At 45.2% G+C, this 22235-nt stretch overlaps 1 protein-coding gene across 1 annotated transcript; it reads left to right on the top strand.

Annotated features, from left to right (window-relative positions):
• The first annotated feature begins 16310 nt into the window (after window positions 1-16310).
• On the top strand, window positions 16311-18351 carry LOC109752598 (uncharacterized). Its single transcript, XM_020311497.3, has 4 exons — window positions 16311-16423; window positions 16529-16609; window positions 16711-17380; window positions 17530-18351. Exons 1-4 carry the CDS (start codon window positions 16311-16313, stop codon window positions 17788-17790), a joined length of 1125 nt encoding a protein of 374 aa, XP_020167086.1. The 3' UTR covers window positions 17791-18351.
• The last annotated feature ends 3884 nt before the right edge of the window (window positions 18352-22235 follow it).

The raw sequence follows: 22235 nt of genomic DNA, 5'->3' as shown, positions 1-22235 counted from the left end.
CCCTCCGACCATGGCTCCGCCGCTTGGCCTCCTTGCTCTCCCACTCCCTCTAGTCCTCCTTAGCCACAACCGAGTGCTGTATCGAGACCCTGGCATACCACTGAGGCTCTCCAAGCCCTCCGCTAGTCGAATGCCCACCGGAACCAGCGATCCCGAAAACCTCCAGAGCTCACTGCCGCCGAAGATGAAGGGGGCGACATCGTCCGGCCACCTCCCAACGGGCCACGGGTACGGGCGTGCTTGGCGGCGTCCGCCCGATCCATCCCCGTCGTCACCCAGCTCCGTTGTGCCCTCCTCGCCTGCTAGCCGTCGCTGGTGAGCCTGCCGTCTCCCTGCCTCTCTCCCTCTCTCTTAAACCTGCCCGAAGGGCCCCACCAGTCAGCCTCTCTCCTCCCTGCTGAAGCGTTTTTAAGTGGAGGCGTAAACCCACTTTACGCCTTTGACGTCACCCCTCCAGAGGTTTTCTGGCAATTCATTTTAAATCCATTTTAACCCACTTTGACCTTGAATATCTCCTAAACTACAAGTCCAAACGAAATGATTCTTTTTACATTATTTTTTTCTTTTGATCTCCTTTATTTTCTGGTAGACTTTGGTATTTTTATCTTCTGTCTAGAATTTCTGGACAGAAGAAAATGCATTATGTGATATTTACAAATGCTTTCAAAAATGTTTTTTAGAATGTTTTAAGTTGCTTGATGAAGACCAGGAGCTTTCCACTACTCCCTTGGAGCAAGGCAAGCCACACCCTCCATTTGCATGATTGCAATGCAATGCCATGATTTATTTAAATGAATTTTCTTAAAATTTGCATTAGCTACATATGATTTGTTCATGGCATTTCTTGGGGTAATAATTGATCTTGCTATTGCCATGACGATGCTTGGATTTCTAGTTCTAATGCTTTGCAAATTGAGGATGCTATGTTGCCATTGGATTATTTGGAGCAATATTTATTTTCATCATAATTATATTGGATAGTATGCTTTGAAGTATTCTTTGGATTCGATGCTATCATATTGGTCTTTGGTTAACAACCCTGATAATGCTATGGGATCATTAGGATCAGTTGATTTGGATTTAGCATGATCATATTTTATCTTGTGCCTATGGTATTATAATAATTTTATAGCTATGTTATTCTTTGGATTATCGGATGGATATTGTTATGACTTGGATCATAGGTTGATATATGATATTGGAATATCAGTGCTATCACAGATATACCTTGGGGACAAATTCCGTCATTTCATTGGTTAGGTGCCACCGAACCGAGCTCACCAGTGCATCCACACTTGCCTGGATGGGGAGGGCCTAATTTGGCCTATTGTCATGCCTCTTGCCGGTGCCTCCAACTTGGGAAGATTATGTGCGCGTGCTGCCCTGATCAGGTAGGCGGCCATAAGACTTGTGTGCCTGAGTTTTATAGGCGCCTTTGTCCCGGTTTGGGACCATTTTGTTTTTAGTTTGGCCACGACGGTGGTCGGCCACGGAGGTGGCGGATGTCACGCGATGACATTGGGGCCACCCAGGACATAGCCCTAAGGGGATTTTGTCGGAGTGGCCAGGAGAGTGTCATGCAATAGATTGGTTTTGTCGGAATATCGTTGGTCCACCCGAATGGGAGCACGAGGACATGAGTTCCGTGGTGTGGGTACAGTGTACTAACCTCTGCAGAGTGTACAAACTATCGATAGCGGCGTCCTCAGTCATGGACACAGTTCGTACTAGGTCACACCGTTCGATCAACACTCACGATGACGGAATGACTTATTGATGCCTTATATTTATATGTGATCAGTAACTGTTTGGCAGAATGTCGATGATGATATTGGGATGATCTTTCAGTTTGTGATGTGATCACGCAGTGGTCACAATGATGTTTTGATCATGAGGTGATCGAGATGATATGTTGCTTGGCCGGATAGCCAAGAGTGAGATGGTTCTTGAGACCCGAGATGTTGATTCATCAGTATTCTAGCATTACCATATCATGATTAATATTTCCTTACACATCATAGTAGTTGTTCATTAACTAACCCGTTATATGCTATGTTGTTGTTTTGCCTTGATGCTTTTGGTTGTTGTGAGCTTGCGAGTACATTCAAAGTACTCACTTGGCGTGTCATGACAGTTTGCAGGTGACGCCGTGATTGATTGCTTGACGATGATATCGATCATGCGAGCTAGACCGTGTCCCAGCCAGAGTCCCGGTGGAGTGGAGATCATCACCGTCGTCGTTGTTTCACTACTAGAAGTTATTCCGTTGTACGAGTTGTTTCACTGCTAGTATAGAACTACTTTCGCTGGCGTAGTGTCGCCGTGCTGATATAACATCAGACCCTTGTATTCGTATGATTTATAATAGAGAGCTGATTTGTTCTATGCAAAGCAGTGCCGTATTTCAGAAGACTTGATCTCTGGTCTGGAATACGGGGTGTTCCGGTTCCTCTGATGCGGGGTGCGACATCTTACACATTCCAATTGGTGGCATAGATATTCCAATTGGTGGCATAGATATGGACAATTATGTTGCTTGGAACTACACCAATAGTGGGCAATTTACGGTGGGATTAATAAACTGTTTACGCATGTCTATGAAGCGAGCTAAGACCAGACGACCGAAATCCTCTTCAATAGTTCTGAAGCACAAGTATGTGATACGGGTGCACCGAATAAATGGAAGATCGATCATGCACATCAGAAAATAAAGGTAGTAACTTTTTGTGTTGAGTGTGGCCGTGACGAACGATCATGCACATGTTTTGGCTGTGTCCTCATTCGGTGCTCTTTTGAAAGATCATGGACTCAAAAAAGGAAGCTCCAGTGGCGACCCCACCGACTTCTGTTTTCTCTCAAAGTGTGTTGCGAAACTGGATACTGCCATGCCTAGGTGACTCAAGTCTAGAGGAAAGAGGTAGTAATATGATCCATGGCCTTTATGGTTCGTGGCTGGCCAGGAACGAGATGCGTATTGCCGATCCACATGCTACTATGAACTCCGTCGCCGCCTTCTTCCTCGAGGAACGACAGGCTGTCCAACAGACTGGTTCATGGTTTCCATCAAGACCCTGATCGAGTGTTGTCTCCTGCGAGAGTATGGGGTGGATGAAGGCCAATGCTGATGGCACGCCATCCAAGGTTGAGGAAAAGGGTGGTTGTGGCGGGGTTCTGTGCGCGATGGAGCATTCCATGGTGGCACATGGCACCCCCTACCTCTAACCCCGACCTTACGAAGATTTTGGCGTGCCGGCATGTTGTGCAACTAGCATTGGAGATGGACGTGCCAAAGCTGACTGTTGAGCTTGATTTCAAAGGGCTTGTAAGCATCCTGAAAGATCATGACAAAAATCTCTATGCAGTTGGGTTGATCATCGAAGAAGCTAAACGGTTACTTAGCTCTTGCCGGGATTTTAGGGTTTGCTGGGTGCGGCGCTCCACTGAGGGAGATGATTACAATCATCCGGACGATTTTACTTGCTCGAATTTTATCTATTTTGGGCCTAGCCCAATAAGCAGTTTCAGAAATTCCTAATAAATCCTAGAGGCCCACGCAGCCCATTCGTGCAAGGCAAGAGGTGGAACTAAAGTTTAGTCCCACATTGCTAGTTTAGAGGGAGTTGGACCTCTTTATAAGGGAGGTTCTTTCCCCACTTGTATGAGCATGAGAACAAGAGGGACATCGCCTCGCCACGCCACGCCTTGTCACAACGCGCCGCGGGTTGCGGGAATGAGCCAAGCCGATGTCTAAATTTTTTCCATGTACTACGGGTATACGAAAGGTCACACTGAAGCTGAAAAGATTTTTGCGAAAGTGGAGTTCGAATGCGAACGGTGCAGCCCTTCGGCTGCTGGCTGTTCGCTTCATCTCCGTCTCTTCGTTTCGCCTCCCGTCGCTGCCCTCTCGCCTCCTTCTCTTGCGCCTATAAAAGGGAGGTCGCTCCTCTCAGAGAGGTGCACCAGAACTTCTTCTTCCTCTCGCCACCGGTTCCAATCTCTGAGCTGCTGTTGTCTTCCTCATCCCGGCTTGCGGCGTGCACCGCGAGTCGGGACAGTAGGCCTCCGAAACCGCACCACTTTGAGTCATGTACGGGAGAAGGGTGATAAGGTTTTTGGGGAGCGCTCCGCGCGACTACTGACTTTTCCATCACGGACTCCGACGACTACTTCCCCGATGACAACTTCTTCCCCGACGTCGACAACCTCATCGACGACATGGCTGGAGAGGATGTCGACCCCAAGTCCAGTGCTTCTGCTGCTGTTGTCCCGTACGTGTTGTTCCTCTTTCTGTTAGAGACCCTGGTACAGTTCCTTGTTCTAGTGTTTGCACTAGATATGTTAGACTCTGTTTCATATATGCAACTTGCTATACTATCTGCTCTAGCTGTGTTTAGTTACAGTTCATATATGAAGATGTTGTTTACCTTCTCTTTATCAAATCGCATGACTTGTTTTATCACTACTATACTAGTCGTGCTTTATCTAGTATCTCTGATAATAAAATCATTTGGTAAATTGCTCATATTTCCAACAATCCAAAAACCTTATTATAGGCAATTTACCCCGAGTGGTTTTGTTGCTTCCATGAAACCTCCTATGTTTGAGGGTATCCACTATAAGAGGTGGCGCGTGAGAGCAGTCTTATGGTTTCAAACCATGAGTTGCTATGACGCCACTCTTGGCAAACCTGAAGGAGAGCTTGATGCTCAACAGGCACAAGCTTTTCAGAAAATGGATACTCTGTTTAAGGCTACTCTCTTGAGTGTTCTTGGTGAGAACATAGTTGATGCTTATGCGTCAATTGATAATGGAAAAGATATGTGGGACGCACTCGAGGCCAAGTTTGGGGTCTCGGATGCTGGCACTAAGCTGTACATCATGGAGCAATTCTATGATTACAAGATGACTGAAGAGCGCTCCGTGGTTGAGCAAGCTCATGAGATACAGTCATTTGCTAGAGAACTTGAGCACTTTAATTGTATGCTACCGGACAAGTTTGTTGCCGGAGGTATTATCACTAAGCTTCCTCCTTCATGGAGGAACTTTGCTACCTTACTGAAGCATAAGAGACAGGAGTTTTCCGTCCCGGATCTCATTGGTACTCTTGATGTGGAAGAAAAGGCGAGAGCAAAGGACACACGTGCTCGAGGTATTGAGGGAGGATCTAGTGCCAATCTGGTACAGAAGAAGAATTTCCAGCCCCACAAGTTCAAGAACAAGGGCAAGTTTGATGGTAAAGCAAAGTTTGATGGGAAGAACAAGGCTGTGCAACACACGAACTTCAAGAAGAAGAATGACAAGAAGAAAGGTGCTTGTCATGTGTGTGGGGATCCTGATCATTGGGCTCCTAGTTTCCCTAATCGCTATGACAAGCGTCATCCTGGGAAAGGCGGCAAGACCGCTAATGTTGTCATTGGAGACACTGACATGAAGGATGCTGGGTATGGTATATTTCCCACTATTCTTTCAGTATGTCATTCTCCTGATTGGTTGATTGACACGGGTGCTAATGTGCATGTATGCGGTGATATTTCCATGTTTTCTTCTTATCAGACCGCAGGGACTTCAACCGTGCTGATGGGCAACGGTTTAAGCGCTTCTGTTCGTGGTGTTGGCACGGTCGATCTGAAGTTTACTTCGGGGAAGATCGTGCGGCTGAAGAACGTGCATTATGTCCCCTCCGTCAATAAAAATCTTGTTAGCGGATCTCTTCTGTGTAGAGATGGCTACAAGCTTGTCTTTGAGTCGAATAAATTTGTAATATCCAAGTATGGAACCTTTGTTGGTAAAGGTTATGAGTCAGGTGGCCTGTTTCGTTTATCCTTATGTCACGCCCAAGATGCGACCCTATCCGAGAGGAACTCGACGGTCCCACCAAGGATAGACCCGCATATTGAAACGCTTTTGCAAGGTGGATATCATTACATCAACATTACATAATAGATGGGGATACATACAAAAAGGCATACAAATGCCGCAAGAATACATCAATATACATGAGAACAACATCCGATTACGGATGAAACACAAACAGAAGCTCAAGCGACATCCACCCTGCTAGCCCAGGCTGCCGACCTAGAACCTATCCCCTGATCGAAGAAGAAGCAGAAGAAGAACTCCAAAACAAGTAACATCGCTCTCGCGTCATGACCATCGCAAAACCTGTACCTGCAACTGTTGTTGTAGTAATCTGTGAGCCACGAGGACTCAGCAATCCCATTACCATGGGTATCAAGACTAGCAAAGCTTAAGAAGAAAGGAAGGGGTAAAGTGGTGAGGTTGCAGCAGCGACTAAGCAAGTACTGGTGGCTAACATACGCAAACAAGAGCGAGAAGAGAAGCAAAGGAACGGTCGTCAACTAGTAATGATCAAGAAGTGATCCTGAACTCCTACTTACGTCAAACATAACCCAGAAACCGTGCTCACTACCCGGACTCCGCCGGAAAGAGACCATCACGGCTACACACGCGATTGATGCTTAATTAAGTTAAGTGCCAAGTTCTCTACAACCGGACATTAACAAATTCCCATCTGCCACATAACCACGGGCACGGCTTTCGAAAGATAATACCCTGCAGGGGTGTCCCAACTTAGCCCATTATAAGCTCTCACGGTCAACGAAGGATATTCCTTCTCCCGGGAAGACCCGATCAGTCTCGGAATCCCGGTTTACAAGACATTTCGACAATGGTAAAACAAGACCAGCAAAGCCGCCCGATGTGCCGACAATCCCGATAGGAGCTGCACGTATCTTGTTCTCAGGGCAACACCGGATGAGACATCCTATGAGTAAAACCAGCCCTCAAGTTTCCCCGAGGTGGCCCCGCAGTCTACTCGGTTCGAACCAACACTTAGAGAAGCATTGGCCCGGGGGGCTAAAATAAAGATGACCCTCGGGTTGGCCGATCCAAGGGAAGGGAAAATAGGTGATAGGCAAATGGTAAAACCAAGGTTGGGCCTTGCTAGAAGAGTTTTATTCAAAGCGAACTGTCAAGGGGGTCCCATAAATCACCCAACCGCGTAAGGGACGCAAAATCAAGGAACATAACACCGGTATGACGGAAACTAGGGCGGCAAGAGTGGAACAAAACACCAGGCATAAGGCCGAGCCTTCCACCCTTTACCAAGTATATAGATGCATTAATTAAATAAGAGATATTGTGATATCCCAACATAAACATAAACCAACATGGAGCAATCTTCATCTTCACCTGCAACTAGCAACGCTATAAGAGGGGCTGAGCAAAAGCGGTAACATAGCCAACAACGGTTTGCTAGGAAGGGTGACAAAGGTTAGAGGTTCATGGCAAATTGGGAGGCTTGAGGAGCAAGTGATAGGTAGCGCAGCATAGAGATAGAACAAAGCAACTAGCATAGCAATGATAGTAGTGAGATCCAAGGTGATGGTCATCTTGCCTGAAATCCCGCTAGGAAGAAGACGAGTCCATGAAGAAGATGAAGCCACGAAGACGAACCAAGCGTAGACGAACGGATCCTCACGAACGCAACGAAACGGGAACTATTGAGAAGAAGCACAACTGGAAAGAAGTAAACAACAAGGTAAACACACAACACATAAAGAAGACATGATGCTCAACCAAGTATGATGCATGACAAGGCTACATGAAGCTACTCATGGCAAGAGATGATGCATACAAGAGCAACACATCAAAGCAAGTTTAAATGAGGCCGGAAACAACATATAACAATTCCGGTAAGTCCCCATATGCAAATTTCAAAATTGGTCCAGATCTGAACAAATATTAAGTTGAAGTTGTTAAACAGCAAGTTAAAGAGCACCAAGATGATCTACATGAAAGTCTAGTCAAGTTACATATAAAGTTCATTTAGTTCGGAGCTACAGCCTAGAAGATATGAGCAAAACAAGTTAAACATGGCATTGATGCAAAATGCATTCAAACATCAAGCAAACACCTCAAACCAAGGATGCAACAAGGTAACATGAATTCTACATGCAATTCTAAGCAAGTTTGATATAGAGCATGCTCAAAACGGAGCAACGGTGCAACACATACACTCCAAACAAGATATAGCAACAATCTATCCAAAACAGCAACTAGGCAACTTGCAAGCATCAAAACAATATACTACAACACCCTAACATGAAAACAAAAGGCATGGACATGATGTACAAGTAAAGCATGACAAAACATAAACACTGAGCTATCTCCAAAAATCACTAGAACATGCTCAAAAGGACATGGCAAGATTACAAATAATAACAGTTCACAGACTTAGCAGAAATCACTGTGCATGGCAGAAATAACATCAGGTTGCAATATTTAGAGCTATCAAACAACATGCTACAGGAACAGATCATAGCAACCAAAGGCATTGCATGAATCTACTAATTGCATAGAACAAATCACGAGCCAAAAAGGCACAGAAGATATGATGGCACCCATGTAAACATAGCAAGTTTCATAAACAGATTCAGACTTAGCAGAAAAACTGAGCATGGCATAAACAGAATTATGAAGGCAACTTTGCGAGCTCAAATCACTCATCGCAAAGCATTTCATGGCATGTGAAGGCATCCAACAGTAAGATGGCATAATTATGAAGCTAAGCATGGCAAGAGCAAGTTCATAGGGTGCATGGATCACTAGCAACACACATGTCAAAACTGAACTTAATGTTAACAGGCTGACAGCAACATTATTTAGCAATTTTGAGAGCAAGGTAACCACAAGGTAAAGCAGGCTATAAATGCAAACAAGGGCATGGATGGATAGATCTAACATGTATAACAAAACATCCTTAGTGAACATCTCCATATTATCCATAGAACTCATGGTAGCAGCAGGTTTACATAGCATCACAATGCTACAGCTACAGACTTGGCAGAAATGACTTAAGTCACAGAAATCAGCAACATCACGGAGCCTACTTTCCATGCTTGTGCTAGTCACCACATAGACCACAAAAATACAGGACAAGCACCACTGTAAACATGGCATGATTAAGTCCAAAACACATGTAGAGTTCATGCTCATAGGATCCACTCACGAAATGCAATGAAAAAGACAAATCATCAAGTTGTAACAGTTTCAGCAGATTAACATCATATAGCACTCTTGCAACAATCATTAGGGAATCAAGATGATCTCAAACAAGCATGGCACAATGGAACAAAATGAAGAGCATCTCATGATGAACATTATTATATATCATATGCATGAATCGGAGTACCGAGCACGAAGTTACAGCAGGATGAACATGGCACCAAAATGCAATAATTAAAGGACTTGGAGAAAATCAACCTCCGAAAAAGTCAACGAGTCGGTCGCGGATCGGGTCGGGGAGGTGGATCCGGGTCGGGCTGGCGAGGGTTCTCCGGCGAGACGGGGCCGGCGAGGGGAGGCCGGAGAGGCGGATCCGCGGCGGCGGAGGCCGGATACGGGCGGGGAAGGCGCGGCCACCGGCGAGGGGACTGCGGTCGGGCGCGGGCTTTGGCGCGGAGGCGAGCTCGGGCCGGCGACGGGGAAGGCGAGGCGGGGCTCGTCGCCGGCGAAGGAGGAGGCGGCGGGGCACGGGATCTGCGGCAGCGGGCCACCCGCGGCGGACGGCGGCGAGCGGGCGCCGGCGAAGGGCGGCTTGGGCGCGCGGGAGCCCGTGGCGGCGGGTCCAGCCGGGCGGCACAGAGGAGCCGGGGAGCGGGCTGGTGGCGGCGGCCAACCGAGCTGAGGGGGCCGCGGCTGGGCCCGGCAGGCCCGCGCGGTCGGCGGCGAAGTGGGGCGCGGCCCGGGCGACGTGGCAGCTCCCTAGTGGCTGCGGGCGGCGAGGAAGGCAACGTGGTGAAGCCTGATTGGCCGGGTGACGTGGAGTCTGGCGGCGGACATGTCCGTCGGCGCGAAGAGGAGGGGAGCTAGGGTTAGGGTAGGATTCATCCGCGAAAAATGGAGGGGGAGGTCTATTTATAGGTAGAGGGAGCTAGGAGAGTCCAAATGGGGTGCGGTTTTTGGCCACCTGATCGTGATCGAACGGCGGAGAGCATGGAGGGGTTTAGATGGGCTAGGTGGGTTGTGTGAAGAGGTGCTGGGCTGCAAAGAGAAGGGGGTTTCGGGCTACGCGGTTAACCGTTGGGCATCAAACGACATCCAAATGGAATGAAATTTGACGGGCGGTCTGCCGGTGCTATACCAAGGCCACTCGGCAAATCTCGGGCCATTCCGAAAACGTCTTTCTCCCGCTCACGAAACAAGGTCTGAGAGGGGCGATGGGCGCGCGCGAGAGTGTCTGGGCTCAGAACGGACAACGGAGAGAACCGGGGGAACCCGAACGGATGCAAGTTTTGAAAAACATGATGATGCAATGCAGATGATGACATGGCAAAATGCAACACGCAAGCAAATGACATGGCAACAACAACGAATAACTGGAAGACACCTAGCACATCGAATCCGGGGCGTTACACCTTATCAGACATTTGCAATAAAGTTGTTAATCATATTTGCAACAATAGTGAATCAAATGTGTGGCATTCACGTCTTTGTCATGTTAACTTTGTTTGCATGTCGCGACTAGCGAAGTTGAACTTAATCCCTAGTTTCACCACTGTCAAGGGATCTAAGTGTCAAGTGTGTGTGCAAGCTAAGCAACCTCGTAAGTCTCACACGACTGCGGAAACGAGAAATCTTGCACCACTAGAGCTCATACATTCAGATCTATGTGAAATGAATGGTGTTTTGACAAAAGGTGGAAAGAAATATTTCATGACATTAATTGATGACTCCACTAGATACTGCCGTGTGTATCTTCTGAAATCTAAGGATGAGGCTTTGAACTTTTTCAAGATCTATAAAGCTGAAGTGGAAAACCAACTTGATCAAAAAATCAAGAGGCTTAGGTCCAACCGTGGTGGAGAGTATTTTTCCAATGAATTTGATGCTTTTTGTGCGGAACATGGTATAATCCATAATAGGACGCCTCCCTATTCACCTCAGTCAAATGGAGTGGCTGAAAGAAAGAACCGTACTCTAACTGATTTGGTTAACGCCATGTTAGACACATCGGGTCTCTCCAAGGGATGGTGGGGGGAGGCGATATTGACGGCATGTCATGTCCTAAACCGAGTTCCCACAAAGAACAAAGAGATAACTCCATTCGAGGAATGGGAGAAGAAAAGTTTAAAACTCTCTTATCTACGAGCATGGGGTTGTTTGGCGAAAGTCAACGTTCCAATTCCAAAGAAGCGGAAGCTTGGACCAAAGACTGTGGATTGTGTTTTCTTGGGATATGCTTCGCATAGCATTGGCTATAGATTCTTGGTTGTAAAATCTGAGGTACCTGACATGCATGTCGGTACAATCATGGAGTCGAATGATGCGACTTTCTTTGAAGATATCTTTCCCATGAAGGATATGGCTACCTCATCTAATCAGGAGATGCCTAGTTCATCGAATCAAGAACCAGTTACAATTACCGAACCTACCATTTCGATGGAACACTTTGAAAGTCCTGTGGAGGAGAACAATGAAGTTCCTATTAGGAGCAAGAGACAGAGGACTGCAAAGTCCTTTGGTGATGATTTTCTTGTGTATCTCATAGATGACACTCCCAGTTCTATTTCAGAGGCCTATGCATCTGAAGATGCTGACTACTGGAAGGAAGCGGTTCGTAGCGAGATGGATTCCATCTTGGCGAATGAAACTTGGGAGATAACTGATCGTCCTTATGGGTGCAAACCTATAGGATGCAAATGGGTATTCAAGAAGAAGCTTAGGCCTGATGGTACTATTGAAAAGTACAAGGCTCGGCTCGTGGCTAAGGGTTATACCCAAAAGGAAGGTGAAGACTTCTTTGATACTTACTCACCTGTGGCTCGACTGACCACTATTCGAGTTCTACTTTCACTAGCTGCCTCGCATGGTCTTCTCGTTCATCAAATGGATGTTAAGACTGCTTTCCTAAATGGAGAGTTGGACGAGGAAATTTATATGGAACAACCAGATGGGTTTGTACTAGATGGTCAGGAAAGAAAAGTGTGCAAGTTGTTGAAGTCTTTGTATGGACTCAAGCAAGCACCCAAACAGTGGCATGAGAAGTTTGAAAGAACTTTAACAGATGCAGGCTTTGTTGTAAATGAAGCTGACAAATGTGTGTACTATCGCCATGGTGGGGGCGAGGGAGTTATCCTTTGCTTGTATGTTGACATACTGATTTTCGGAACAAATCTGAATGTTATTAAGGAGGTCAAGGATTTTCTATCTCGCTGTTTTGGGATGAAAGATTTAGGAGTGGCTGATGTCATTCTGAACATCAAGTTGTTGAGAGACGATGATGGTGGGATCACATTGCTTCAATCTCACTATGTGGAAAAGATCTTGAGTCGCTTTGGCTACAGTGACTGCAAGCCCTCTCCAACACCATATGATGCTAGTGTGTTGCTTCGAAAGAATCGAAGAATTGCTAGAGACCAATTGAAGTATTCTCAGATTATTGGCTCGCTTATGTACTTAGCCAGTGCTACAAGACCTGACATCTCTTTTGCTGTTAGCAAACTGAGTCGGTTTGTCTCAAAACCAAGAGATGTGCATTGGAAAGCTCTAGAGAGAGTTTTGCGTTATTTGAAAGGCACTACGAATTATGGAATTCACTACACCGGGCACCCAAAGGTGCATGAAGGGTATAGTGACTCAAACTAGATCTCAGATGCTGATGAGATAAAGGCCACGAGCGGTTATGTATTCACTCATGGAGGTGGCGCTGTTTCTTGGAAGTCTTGCAAGCAGACCATCTTAACGAGGTCAACAATGGAAGCAGAACTCACAACACTAGATACAGCTACGGTCGAAGCAGATTAGCTTCGCCGACTCTTGAATGACTTGTCGGTTGTTGAGAAACCTGTACCGGGTATCCTTATGAACTGCGACAATCAAACTGTGATCACGAAAGTGAGCAGCTCAAAGGATAACATGAAGTCATCAAGAGACGTTCAGAGAAGGTTAAAGTCTGTCAGGAAAATGAGAAACTCCGGAGTTATTGCATTGGATTATATCCAAACGTCTAAAAATCTGGCAGATCCTTTTACAAAGGGTCTATCACGTAATGTGATAGATAATGCATCGAGGGAGATGGGTATGAGACCCACAATATGAGTTGTTCACAGTGGTAACCTATTCTTTGTGATCGGAGATCCCGTGAATTAGATGTGAAAGACAAGCTGTTGATCAACTGAGAGGAGAGTATCCTTACTATTAACAATATCACTCCATGAAGATGCAATACTCTCCTAATCTGCATGGCAGGTTGATGTATATCTTAATGTGTTCTAAGTGGCTCATTGAAGCAGAGATGTCGTCCTGCAGAACATCTTTTGAAGAACGCACCTATATGAGTCTGATTGGTAAACGTCGCAATATATGAGAGTAGGGTTCTCTCTAATAAACTCATGAAAGGCCTCGGAGTATGACGCATAAGCTCCACCCGCGGGGAAGACCCACGGTAGCCACGTATCGGTCAAGGCTTAATGTGAAGCTAGATTCGCAGAAAACTTGCAGTTCAAGGCCCAGTCCACTGTTCAAGTTGCTTACTAGTGTAGCATAGAGTTCTAGGTGGAAGTTCAACTTAACAGTCTCCACTGCAGTACCGGTATATAAAACAGTGTTTTGGAACCAAAGGCAAATTTTGTGTGCCTCTGGGATCTGGTGGGGGATTGCTGGAATTTTATCTATTTTGGGCCTAGCCCAATAAGCAGTTTCAGAAATTCCTAATAAATCCTAGAGGCCCACGCAGCCCATTCGTGCAAGGCAAGAGGTGGAACTAAAGTTTAGTCCCACATTGCTAGTTTAGAGGGAGTTGGACCTCTTTATAAGGGAGGTTCTTTCCCCACTTGTATGAGCATGAGAACAAGAGGGACATCCACGCGCGCTCCTCCTCCGCCGCCCGCCACGCCGCGCACTACGGGTATACGAAAGGTCACACGGAAGCTGAAAAGATTTTTGCGAAAGTGGAGTTCGAATGCGAACGGTGCAGCCCTTCGGCTGCTGGTTGTTCGCTTCATCTCCGTCTCTTCGTTTTGCCTCCCGTCGCTGCCCTCTCGCCTCCTTCTCTTGCGCCTATAAAAGGGAGGTCGCTCCTCTCAGAGAGGTGCACCAGAACTTCTTCTTCCTCTCGCCACCGGTTCCAATCTCTGAGCTGCTGCTGTCTTCCTCATCCCGGCTTGCGGCGTGCACCGCGAGTCGGGACAGTAGGCCTCCGAAACCACACCACTTTGAGTCCTGTACGGGAGAAGGGTGATAAGGTTTTTGGGGAGCGCTCCGCGCGACTACTGACTTTTCCATCATGGACTCCGACGACTACTTCCCCGACGACGACTTCTTCCCCGACGTCGACAACCTCATCGACGACATGGCTGGAGAGGATGTCGACCCCAAGTCCAGTGCTTCTGCTGCTGCTGTCCCGTACGTGTTCTTCCTCTTTCTGTTAGAGACCCTGGTACAGTTCCTTGTTCTAGTGTTTGCACTAGATATGTTAGACTCTGTTTCATATATGCAACTTGCTATACTATCTGCTCTAGATGTGTTTAGTTACAGTTCATATATGAAGATGTTGTTTACCTTCTCTTTATCAAATCGCATGACTTGTTTTATCACTGCTATACTAGTCGTGCTTTATCTGGTATCTCTGATAATAAAATCATTTGGTAAATTGCTCATATTTCCAACATTACTCCTTGTGTCCGCCGCGTCGAGAGCCAACCACGTGTCGTCCCACACACAGAAAGTCTCAAAATTTTGCAATATCCTTCATGTTTCTGAAACATGGGAAGATTCAGTTCAGCTGACCGATCGCTCGCACGCATCCGCCGGGTGAGTGGCCGTTAGATCAAAAGTCATCGTACAGTGCTCAAAAGTTGAACGTGATAAATATCTCGAAATATCTTGCAGGACAAGCAACCTTATCCATTCATCAACACTTCGTCCCCAATCTCAGTCATCACGATGAAAAACTTCTGCAACATTATTTTTATTGCAAAACTCCCTCGGCAACAACACTAATGTTGCAAAAAAGCAAAGATGAAAAAAACCACAATACAACTTGTCATCCCCAACTCCTATCCTCGTGACGAAAAAGTCCGGCAACATCATTCTTGTTTTTTTTTGCGGGTGAGCAACATCATTCTTGTTGCGAAAGTCCTTTTGCAACAGCACCCATGTTGCAAAAAAAAATTGTGACAAAAATAAAATTCTGTAATACAACCTTTTTGCAAATGTTTCTGTAACAAAGTCTCTGTTGCAAAAGAATTCCGCAACACCTCCTTTATTGCAATTATGAAAACAGCGATCGGCCGCTGATCTAACGACTGTGGAGGCGGCGGATGTTTTTTTAAAAGATCCACCAGCCAACGCATAACATGCCGCCTCTGCTAATGGATCCGCGCGCATTTTAGCCAAGGAAGGCGTTTGCAATGAACTTTGCAAAGTCCGGTTTCACGTCCCTCCGGACTGTATTCTGAGCGTTGTATCGTTGTAATTTCCAATTTTATTTATTGAATATAAATAGCGCAATATATTGATCAAGAAAACGCCATGGAACTTCCCCTCACGCATCACGTTCGCATGGCACTTCTCGCTCGCGCTCACACTGACGCGCATGTCACCACGATCGGGTATGAACCACGTAGCTGCGCCAGGCACACACACACATCGATCGACCCACCGAAATCGATCGATCAAAGCGCCGCACGACGAGTTTACTGCGCCATGCATGCATGCGCGCGTGCGTGTAAATGTAGAGGAGCAGCAGTTACTACTCACTATTTACTCTTTTTCTGCGTCACCTAATGATGATGATGATGGCCCAATCGAAGGCGTTTCTCCTCATCATCACTGCCATCTTTTCTTTTCTTTTCTTTTCTTTTTTTTTGCGAAAACATCATCACTACTATTCACTGCGATCGCCGCCACGTATGCATGGATCGAGATGAGAGCGGATGAGAGCTTTGGAAACTCACCACTATGCCGAATTAACCAAGGCAAATTAAGGACGCATGGCCAATCAATATCGGTTAGCACTAGATCCACCAAATCCACGCAATTACTGCCCCTCAAGCCACTTTCCCATCATGCATGCGTGCGTTCCTATTATCATCTCTTCTATCTGCGTCCATATGGATGCATGCTGCTGCTTCCTGCAGCCTGTATATATAGGCCGCCGGGCGCACTGTTCAGCATCGACCCATCTCTCTCGTCCAGACAGCAAGTAGTACGTGGTGATCTCTGTACATATTGTGTTGCTCTTTTCATCGATCGTCAGTCGCTCTGCCTTCCGATCGAGTTCCCCCATGGAGATGCAACAGCAATACTTCGGCGGTGATGGCGATGCTGACTGGTTCCACCAGCTCGCCTTGCTCCCGCCTTTGCCGATCTCTTCGTCTCTGCCGCCTCTCCCCATGAGGTCAGTTCAGCGCGTCCTGCAAGTTTCTTAATTTGTACTGCAAGTTTCGCCCCATGAGCTCTATTCAGCACGACCTAGAGTCTGATTTAGCATTCTCGTCACCAGCGAGGGCAGCTGCTTACCCATGGCCGCCGCCGCCGCGGCGGCGCTTCCTCTTGGGGATTGCTCATCAGCTCTCATGATTAGGTGATGATCGATCGGTTCCCTCGATGTAACTGTACTTAAAAGCGTAGTTGCTTAAAATATGATTAACACGGCTGATCGAATTCTATGGTTTGATCGATCAGGCCGGAAGAACAGATGAGCTGCCTGCCGATGAACCCTTCGCCAGCTGTTGTCGATGATGTGTACAGCAGCTACGCCCCCAACAATGTCGACGTCCTCCCGCCGTTTCCTGCAGGTCTCGATGATCCCACGGCCGGCCTCGACGACGCGCTGCTCATGGAGTCCTTCAGCGATATCGACCTGGAGGAGTTCGCCGACGCCGTCGGCCACAAGATTAAGACCGAGCCTCTCGACGACGCTATGGTGCCGGCGGATCACGATTTCGCGGCCCAAGCGCAACAAGCGTGCCCGGTGGTGATCATGAACCAGCAGCAGCTGAATGCACCACGCGACGTGCGCCTGCTCATAGATCCCGACGACGATGACTCAACTGTCGTCGCCGGGGGCTATGAGGCTGCGGCCGTTGGGTGCGCTGAGCAGAAGCAGGTGAGGCCGGCGCCACGTCGTGTGCGCAAGAGCAGCGGTGGGGCACGCCCAGCCGCCGGTGGGAAAAGCCTCGATCACATAGGGTTTGAGGAGCTACGTACGTATTTCTACATGCCTATCACCAAGGCGGCGCGGGAGATGAACGTTGGTCTCACCGTGCTCAAGAAGCGCTGCCGCGAGCTCGGGGTCGCCCGCTGGCCTCACCGGAAGATGAAGAGCCTCAGGTCACTCATCCTCAACATCCAGGTACGTGCACACAATAGATCGCTACAACACCACATTCCACCGCGTGTTAGCTATTCTCTCTGTTCCATAATTCTTGTCGTGTTTTTAGTTCAACAAAATATGAAACGACAAGAATTATGGAACAAAGTGTAATGGAAAATTGTGTGCAGGAGATGGGGAAGGGCGCAACGTCGCCGGCGGCTGTGCAAGGGGAACTAGAGGCGCTTGAGAGGTATTGCGCCATAATGGAGGAGAACCCGGCAATCGAGCTGACTGAGCAGACCAAGAAGCTGCGGCAGGCCTGCTTTAAGGAGAACTACAAGAGGAGGAGAGCGGCGGCCTCCGTCAACTTGCTCGACCATTGCTACAACGACTTGGCCAGTCATGAGCAGCAGATGCCATTGCCACAGATGGGTTTCTTTGGGTTCTAAAGGGACAGGAATTCACATTAACGGTATATATATACTGGGGCATATACTGAAAAAGTAAATAAGTAACCCACTGAAACGATCATAGATGATCGATGGGTATTCGGCACCTTTTTGCGTCATTTACATTATGCAATCATTTCTCTATGAATTAGTAGAGTGGCTCGTGCAATTGCGTGGGCTGCATCTTTACTTTTTACAAATATATATTTCCTTAACCTATTGTTGATGATTATTCAATTGTTTATCTTACATTTTTGAGTTGATTCTTTATCGTACTTGATTATTCTTATACTGGCATCCAAAGTTTTATTTTATTTTATATATTCTACAATAAAAAAATCTGATGTAATGTCATTTTAGCACGCACGCCGATCCAACTAATTTCCTATGTAAATAGTATATTGTGTCATGTATCTGTTCAGTATTATGTTTGATAGTGATCACACAATGACTAATGTTCATAGTATGAACATTTCATGAAAGGTTCTGAGCTAACCTTACCACATACTAGATATATCCTTTCAGCGACAGTTAATATGAGACAGAGGGAGTACTTAAGCATGTTAGTGTTGGTGAACAAAAAAATATAAAACCACGGCCATATTTGCCTATAACTCAAATAGGACACCTATGACCTAACCATGGCACGTAAGCTCTCGTGTTCTACAAAAGACCATGAAAAACTACCTCCTCTAATTCAAAAAGTAAATCTTTTAGGATTGGCACACTCTTCAAAATGTTACTTTGGCAAACATGTTACTTAATATACAAATAATTCATGAATAATATACTAATCATATTCATCTTTTGAATGCTAGTAACTATTTCTTTCTGGACGGTAAACTTATAAATGTTTGGATGGTGCACATTATACTTAACTTGCATCAAAGTTAACCTACTGCAAAATGGCTCCCAGTGGCCTATCGGTGGCAGGGTTGTTAATAGGGGGAGGGGGGGGGGATACGAACACACACCACTGGCAACTAAAAAATGAATTCACAGTAGTTTTCTGTTGTCGTGGTGGTGCTTTTGCTTTCAACTGTCCACAAGTGCTACCACGGAAGCTTCTGCTACCGTGGTGGTACTTTTGGACAACAGGATTTTCACAATAGAGAATATAACATAATTAATCAGTAATAAGAACAATAGAATAGTAAAAGACAATACATAGTCGACAAAGTCTGCAATTGTGTATAGTTATACAATGTAAATGTATCGAGGACCGCTTGCCTTGCCGGTTGCACTATTCACTATCAGGCGAGGGGCAGCGATTGAGTGTTACAAAGCTGGCATAGCTAGCATGAAAAACAATTTTATATTGTGGGATAGAGGTAGTATTTTTTTCTCAGGAACGGTTTCATGCATGGTTTCTAGTTGATTTTTAGGTATAGCAGGACTCATGTTTTGGTGTTTGTTCCACTTCTCATTTATATTTTTTTATTCAATTTTTGGTGTTCAATATATTTCTGTTTAAAAATACTTTTTTCTCGGTTTATTTTATCCTTTTCTTCCTTATTTCAATTTTCCCTGCTTATTTTTTGCTGTTTTACTATTTTTTCTATTTCATTTGTTATTTAAATTTAAAAAGATTAAAAAAATATACAAACTTTTACATAAATACGTAAAAAAACTGAAATTGCGGAACATTCTTAAGACGTGAAAACATTTTAAAATTACATGAATTATTTCCTAAGATACGTGAACACTTATACAAAAAGCAAGTACATTGAAAAAATAAACAAGAACACCTTTTTACATGAATATTTTTTAAAATTACATGACATGTTTTGAAATACCAGAAAATGTTAAAAATTGCATTAACTTTTGTAAACACGTGAGGATTTTGTTAAATATAGCAGGACCATTTTTTGATACATGTTCTAATTTTTGTTAAATTATTAAAACAAAATTATTGTTCAAATATATTTTAAAATATTTCTGAAAAACAAAGAAAAATGAAAAGGAATTGTGTGTGTGCGCGCGCGCGCGCACTCACACTGGCTTGCTAGCACACACATGCTTTTGTCGTGCTTGTTAGCACACACACGTGAGGATTTTGTTAAATATAGCAAATTCGGTTCTGCCCCTGAAATCTTGAAATCGCTAGTTAAGGATTACCCTTTGTAAAGGTTACTTCCACCCTATCAGCCATTGACAAGTGGCGCATTGCATGCGTGCTACTTCTAACAGCCTAGGAGTTTTACATTTTTTCTCTTCGTAGATTCGTTTTGCTCTTGAACCATGGATTCAAATCCCAAATCGTTATCACACCATTGGATTTCTGGCATCGAGATCTATGAAACAAGATGCCATATTAATAGGTTCCGATGATTTTATTTAGAAAAAAAAAACCAAAACAAACTTGAACCCAAAAAAATACCAAAATACAATTAAAACCCCAAAAAACAAAAAAAAAACAGCAACCGAAAGAAAATGAATGACGAAAAAAGAAAAAACCAAATCCGGAAGCATGTTTTTTTCCTTTTCGTATGTGCTTTTCGTGGAAGCAAATCTGTGCTTCTGATGGAAGCATGTTTTTTTTTCCTTTCTAAGAAGCACAACTATGCATCTGGCGGAAGCAAATCTGTGCCTCCGCGAGAAGCAAATATGTGCTTTTTATGGAAACACAATTTTTTTTTTGAAAAGCACAATTATGATTCTCGTGGAAGCAAATTTGTGCTTTTCATGGAGGCACAATTTTTTTCTCTTTCCGAGAAGAACAACTGTGCTTCTCGTGGAAGCACATACTTTTTCCCTTTCTGAAAAGCACAATTGTGCTTCTCGCGGAAGTAAATTTCCGCCTCCATGAAAAGCAAATATGTGTTTCTCATGGAAGCACGTATTTTTTTTCCTTTTGAGAGGCACAGTAGTGTTTCTCGTGGAAGCAAATCTATGCTTTTTGTGGAAGTGCAATTTTTTCCTTTTAAAAAAAACACAATTTTTTCCTCAAAACCGAGTGAAAACTGAAAACCCGAAAATGTGTATAGAAAAATTAAACAAAAAAAACCAAAGAGAGTGCCCACCACACGACATACAGCAGCGGCTAGACGCACCACTTGGCATGCTCTAAAGGCATCAAAAATGATCCCTGGAGGTCCCCCACAAGGGGTAACCTCCCATTAGTTTTTTTAGTCTAAACATACTTTATTTACTGGTCATAGTCCAAATACATTGGTATACAATTTAGGTCCAGAGTAACGAGGAGCCACAAATAGTGTCGAAAAGGAAGTCGTAAAGTATGCTTAACGAGGCTATGTGCCTCAATATTTGAATCACGTCCCTCGTAGATGAAGGAGCAAACTGTGAACTGATTGGAAGTTGCTTTGATCTCTCTCACAATTCTCGTATATAATCCTCCCATGCCCTTGTCATTGTTCGTGACAACTTCTTGGCAGTTTGATGCTAGAGTAAAATACACGCACAGTACCTGTACTCTCCGTATAAAATCACTTTGGTCACTGTATTCTGGCAACTTAAAAGGATCGAGAAGAGGTGTCTAGAGGGGGGTGATTAGACCCTCAACAAAGAAAAGTAGTAGTTTTTAAATTCTTCAAGTTAAGGTGGAGTTTTAGCACAAATTTAAACATTCACAACACATTTCAAGAAAGCATGACAAGAGTATATGAGCAGCGGAAAGTAAAGCATGCAAGTTGCAAGAATGTAAAGGGATGGGATTGGAGTGTGCAAACGCAATTGGAGACACGGAGATTTCTGGCGTGGTTCCGATAGGTGGTGCTATCGTACATCCATGTTGATGGAGACTTCAACCCACGAAGGGTAATGGTTGCGCAAGTCCACGGAGGGCTCCACCCACGAAGGGTCCACGCAGAAGCAACCTTGTCTATCCCATCATGGCCATCGCCCACAAAGGACTTGCCGCACAAGGGTAGATCTTCACGAAGTAGGCGATCTCCATGCCCTTACAAACTCCTTGGTTTAACTCCACAATCTTCACTACAAGAGATCAGGCCTACTATGACGAGCTAAAAAATGTCATCGAATAGCTAATGACGTCAGAAATTACCCCTCGGTGACATTTTATGGGCGTCACAAGCATCGTCACGGATTCCCCGTCACAGATTACTCCTAGTGACGGCGCACGCGCAAAAACGTCATCGAAATTGGGACCTTCGGTGACGTTGTGTAGACTGTCACTCGACTTGCTATTTCCATGACGGTCAATTAATGTCACATGTTAGGAGAAAATATGCCATACTGTACCATATTCGGTGACGAGGCAACGTCACTAACTTTATGCCACATTAACACCCGAGCGGCTATCCCACTACTAGTGCCACTACTTTTATTATGGATGAAGATGACGTCTACTTTCTTTTGAATCTAAATTACGATGAAAATAAGTATTTAATTCACATCACATCACATCAGATTATATAAAAAATTTAAAGAGAAAAATCACATCTTAAATTGATATGAAAGTCAAA

Source organism: Aegilops tauschii, chromosome 7 (genome assembly GCF_002575655.3).
Source record: "Aegilops tauschii subsp. strangulata cultivar AL8/78 chromosome 7, Aet v6.0, whole genome shotgun sequence".
Taxonomy (NCBI): Eukaryota; Viridiplantae; Streptophyta; class Magnoliopsida; order Poales; family Poaceae; genus Aegilops; species Aegilops tauschii.
This window is presented reverse-complemented; position numbering and strand designations above follow the sequence as displayed.

What these genes read in the sequence shown, in the direction of transcription:
- LOC109752598 (XM_020311497.3), top strand. Translation starts at nt 16,311, where the DNA reads ATGGAGATGCAACAGCAATACTTCGGCGGTGATGGCGATGCTGACTGG. An exon ending in CTGCCGCCTCTCCCCATGAG is followed by an intron (nt 16,424 to 16,528) that starts GTCAGTTCAGCG and finishes TCTCGTCACCAG; the next exon opens with CGAGGGCAGCTGCTTACCCA. An exon ending in CACTCATCCTCAACATCCAG is followed by an intron (nt 17,381 to 17,529) that starts GTACGTGCACAC and finishes AATTGTGTGCAG; the next exon opens with GAGATGGGGAAGGGCGCAAC.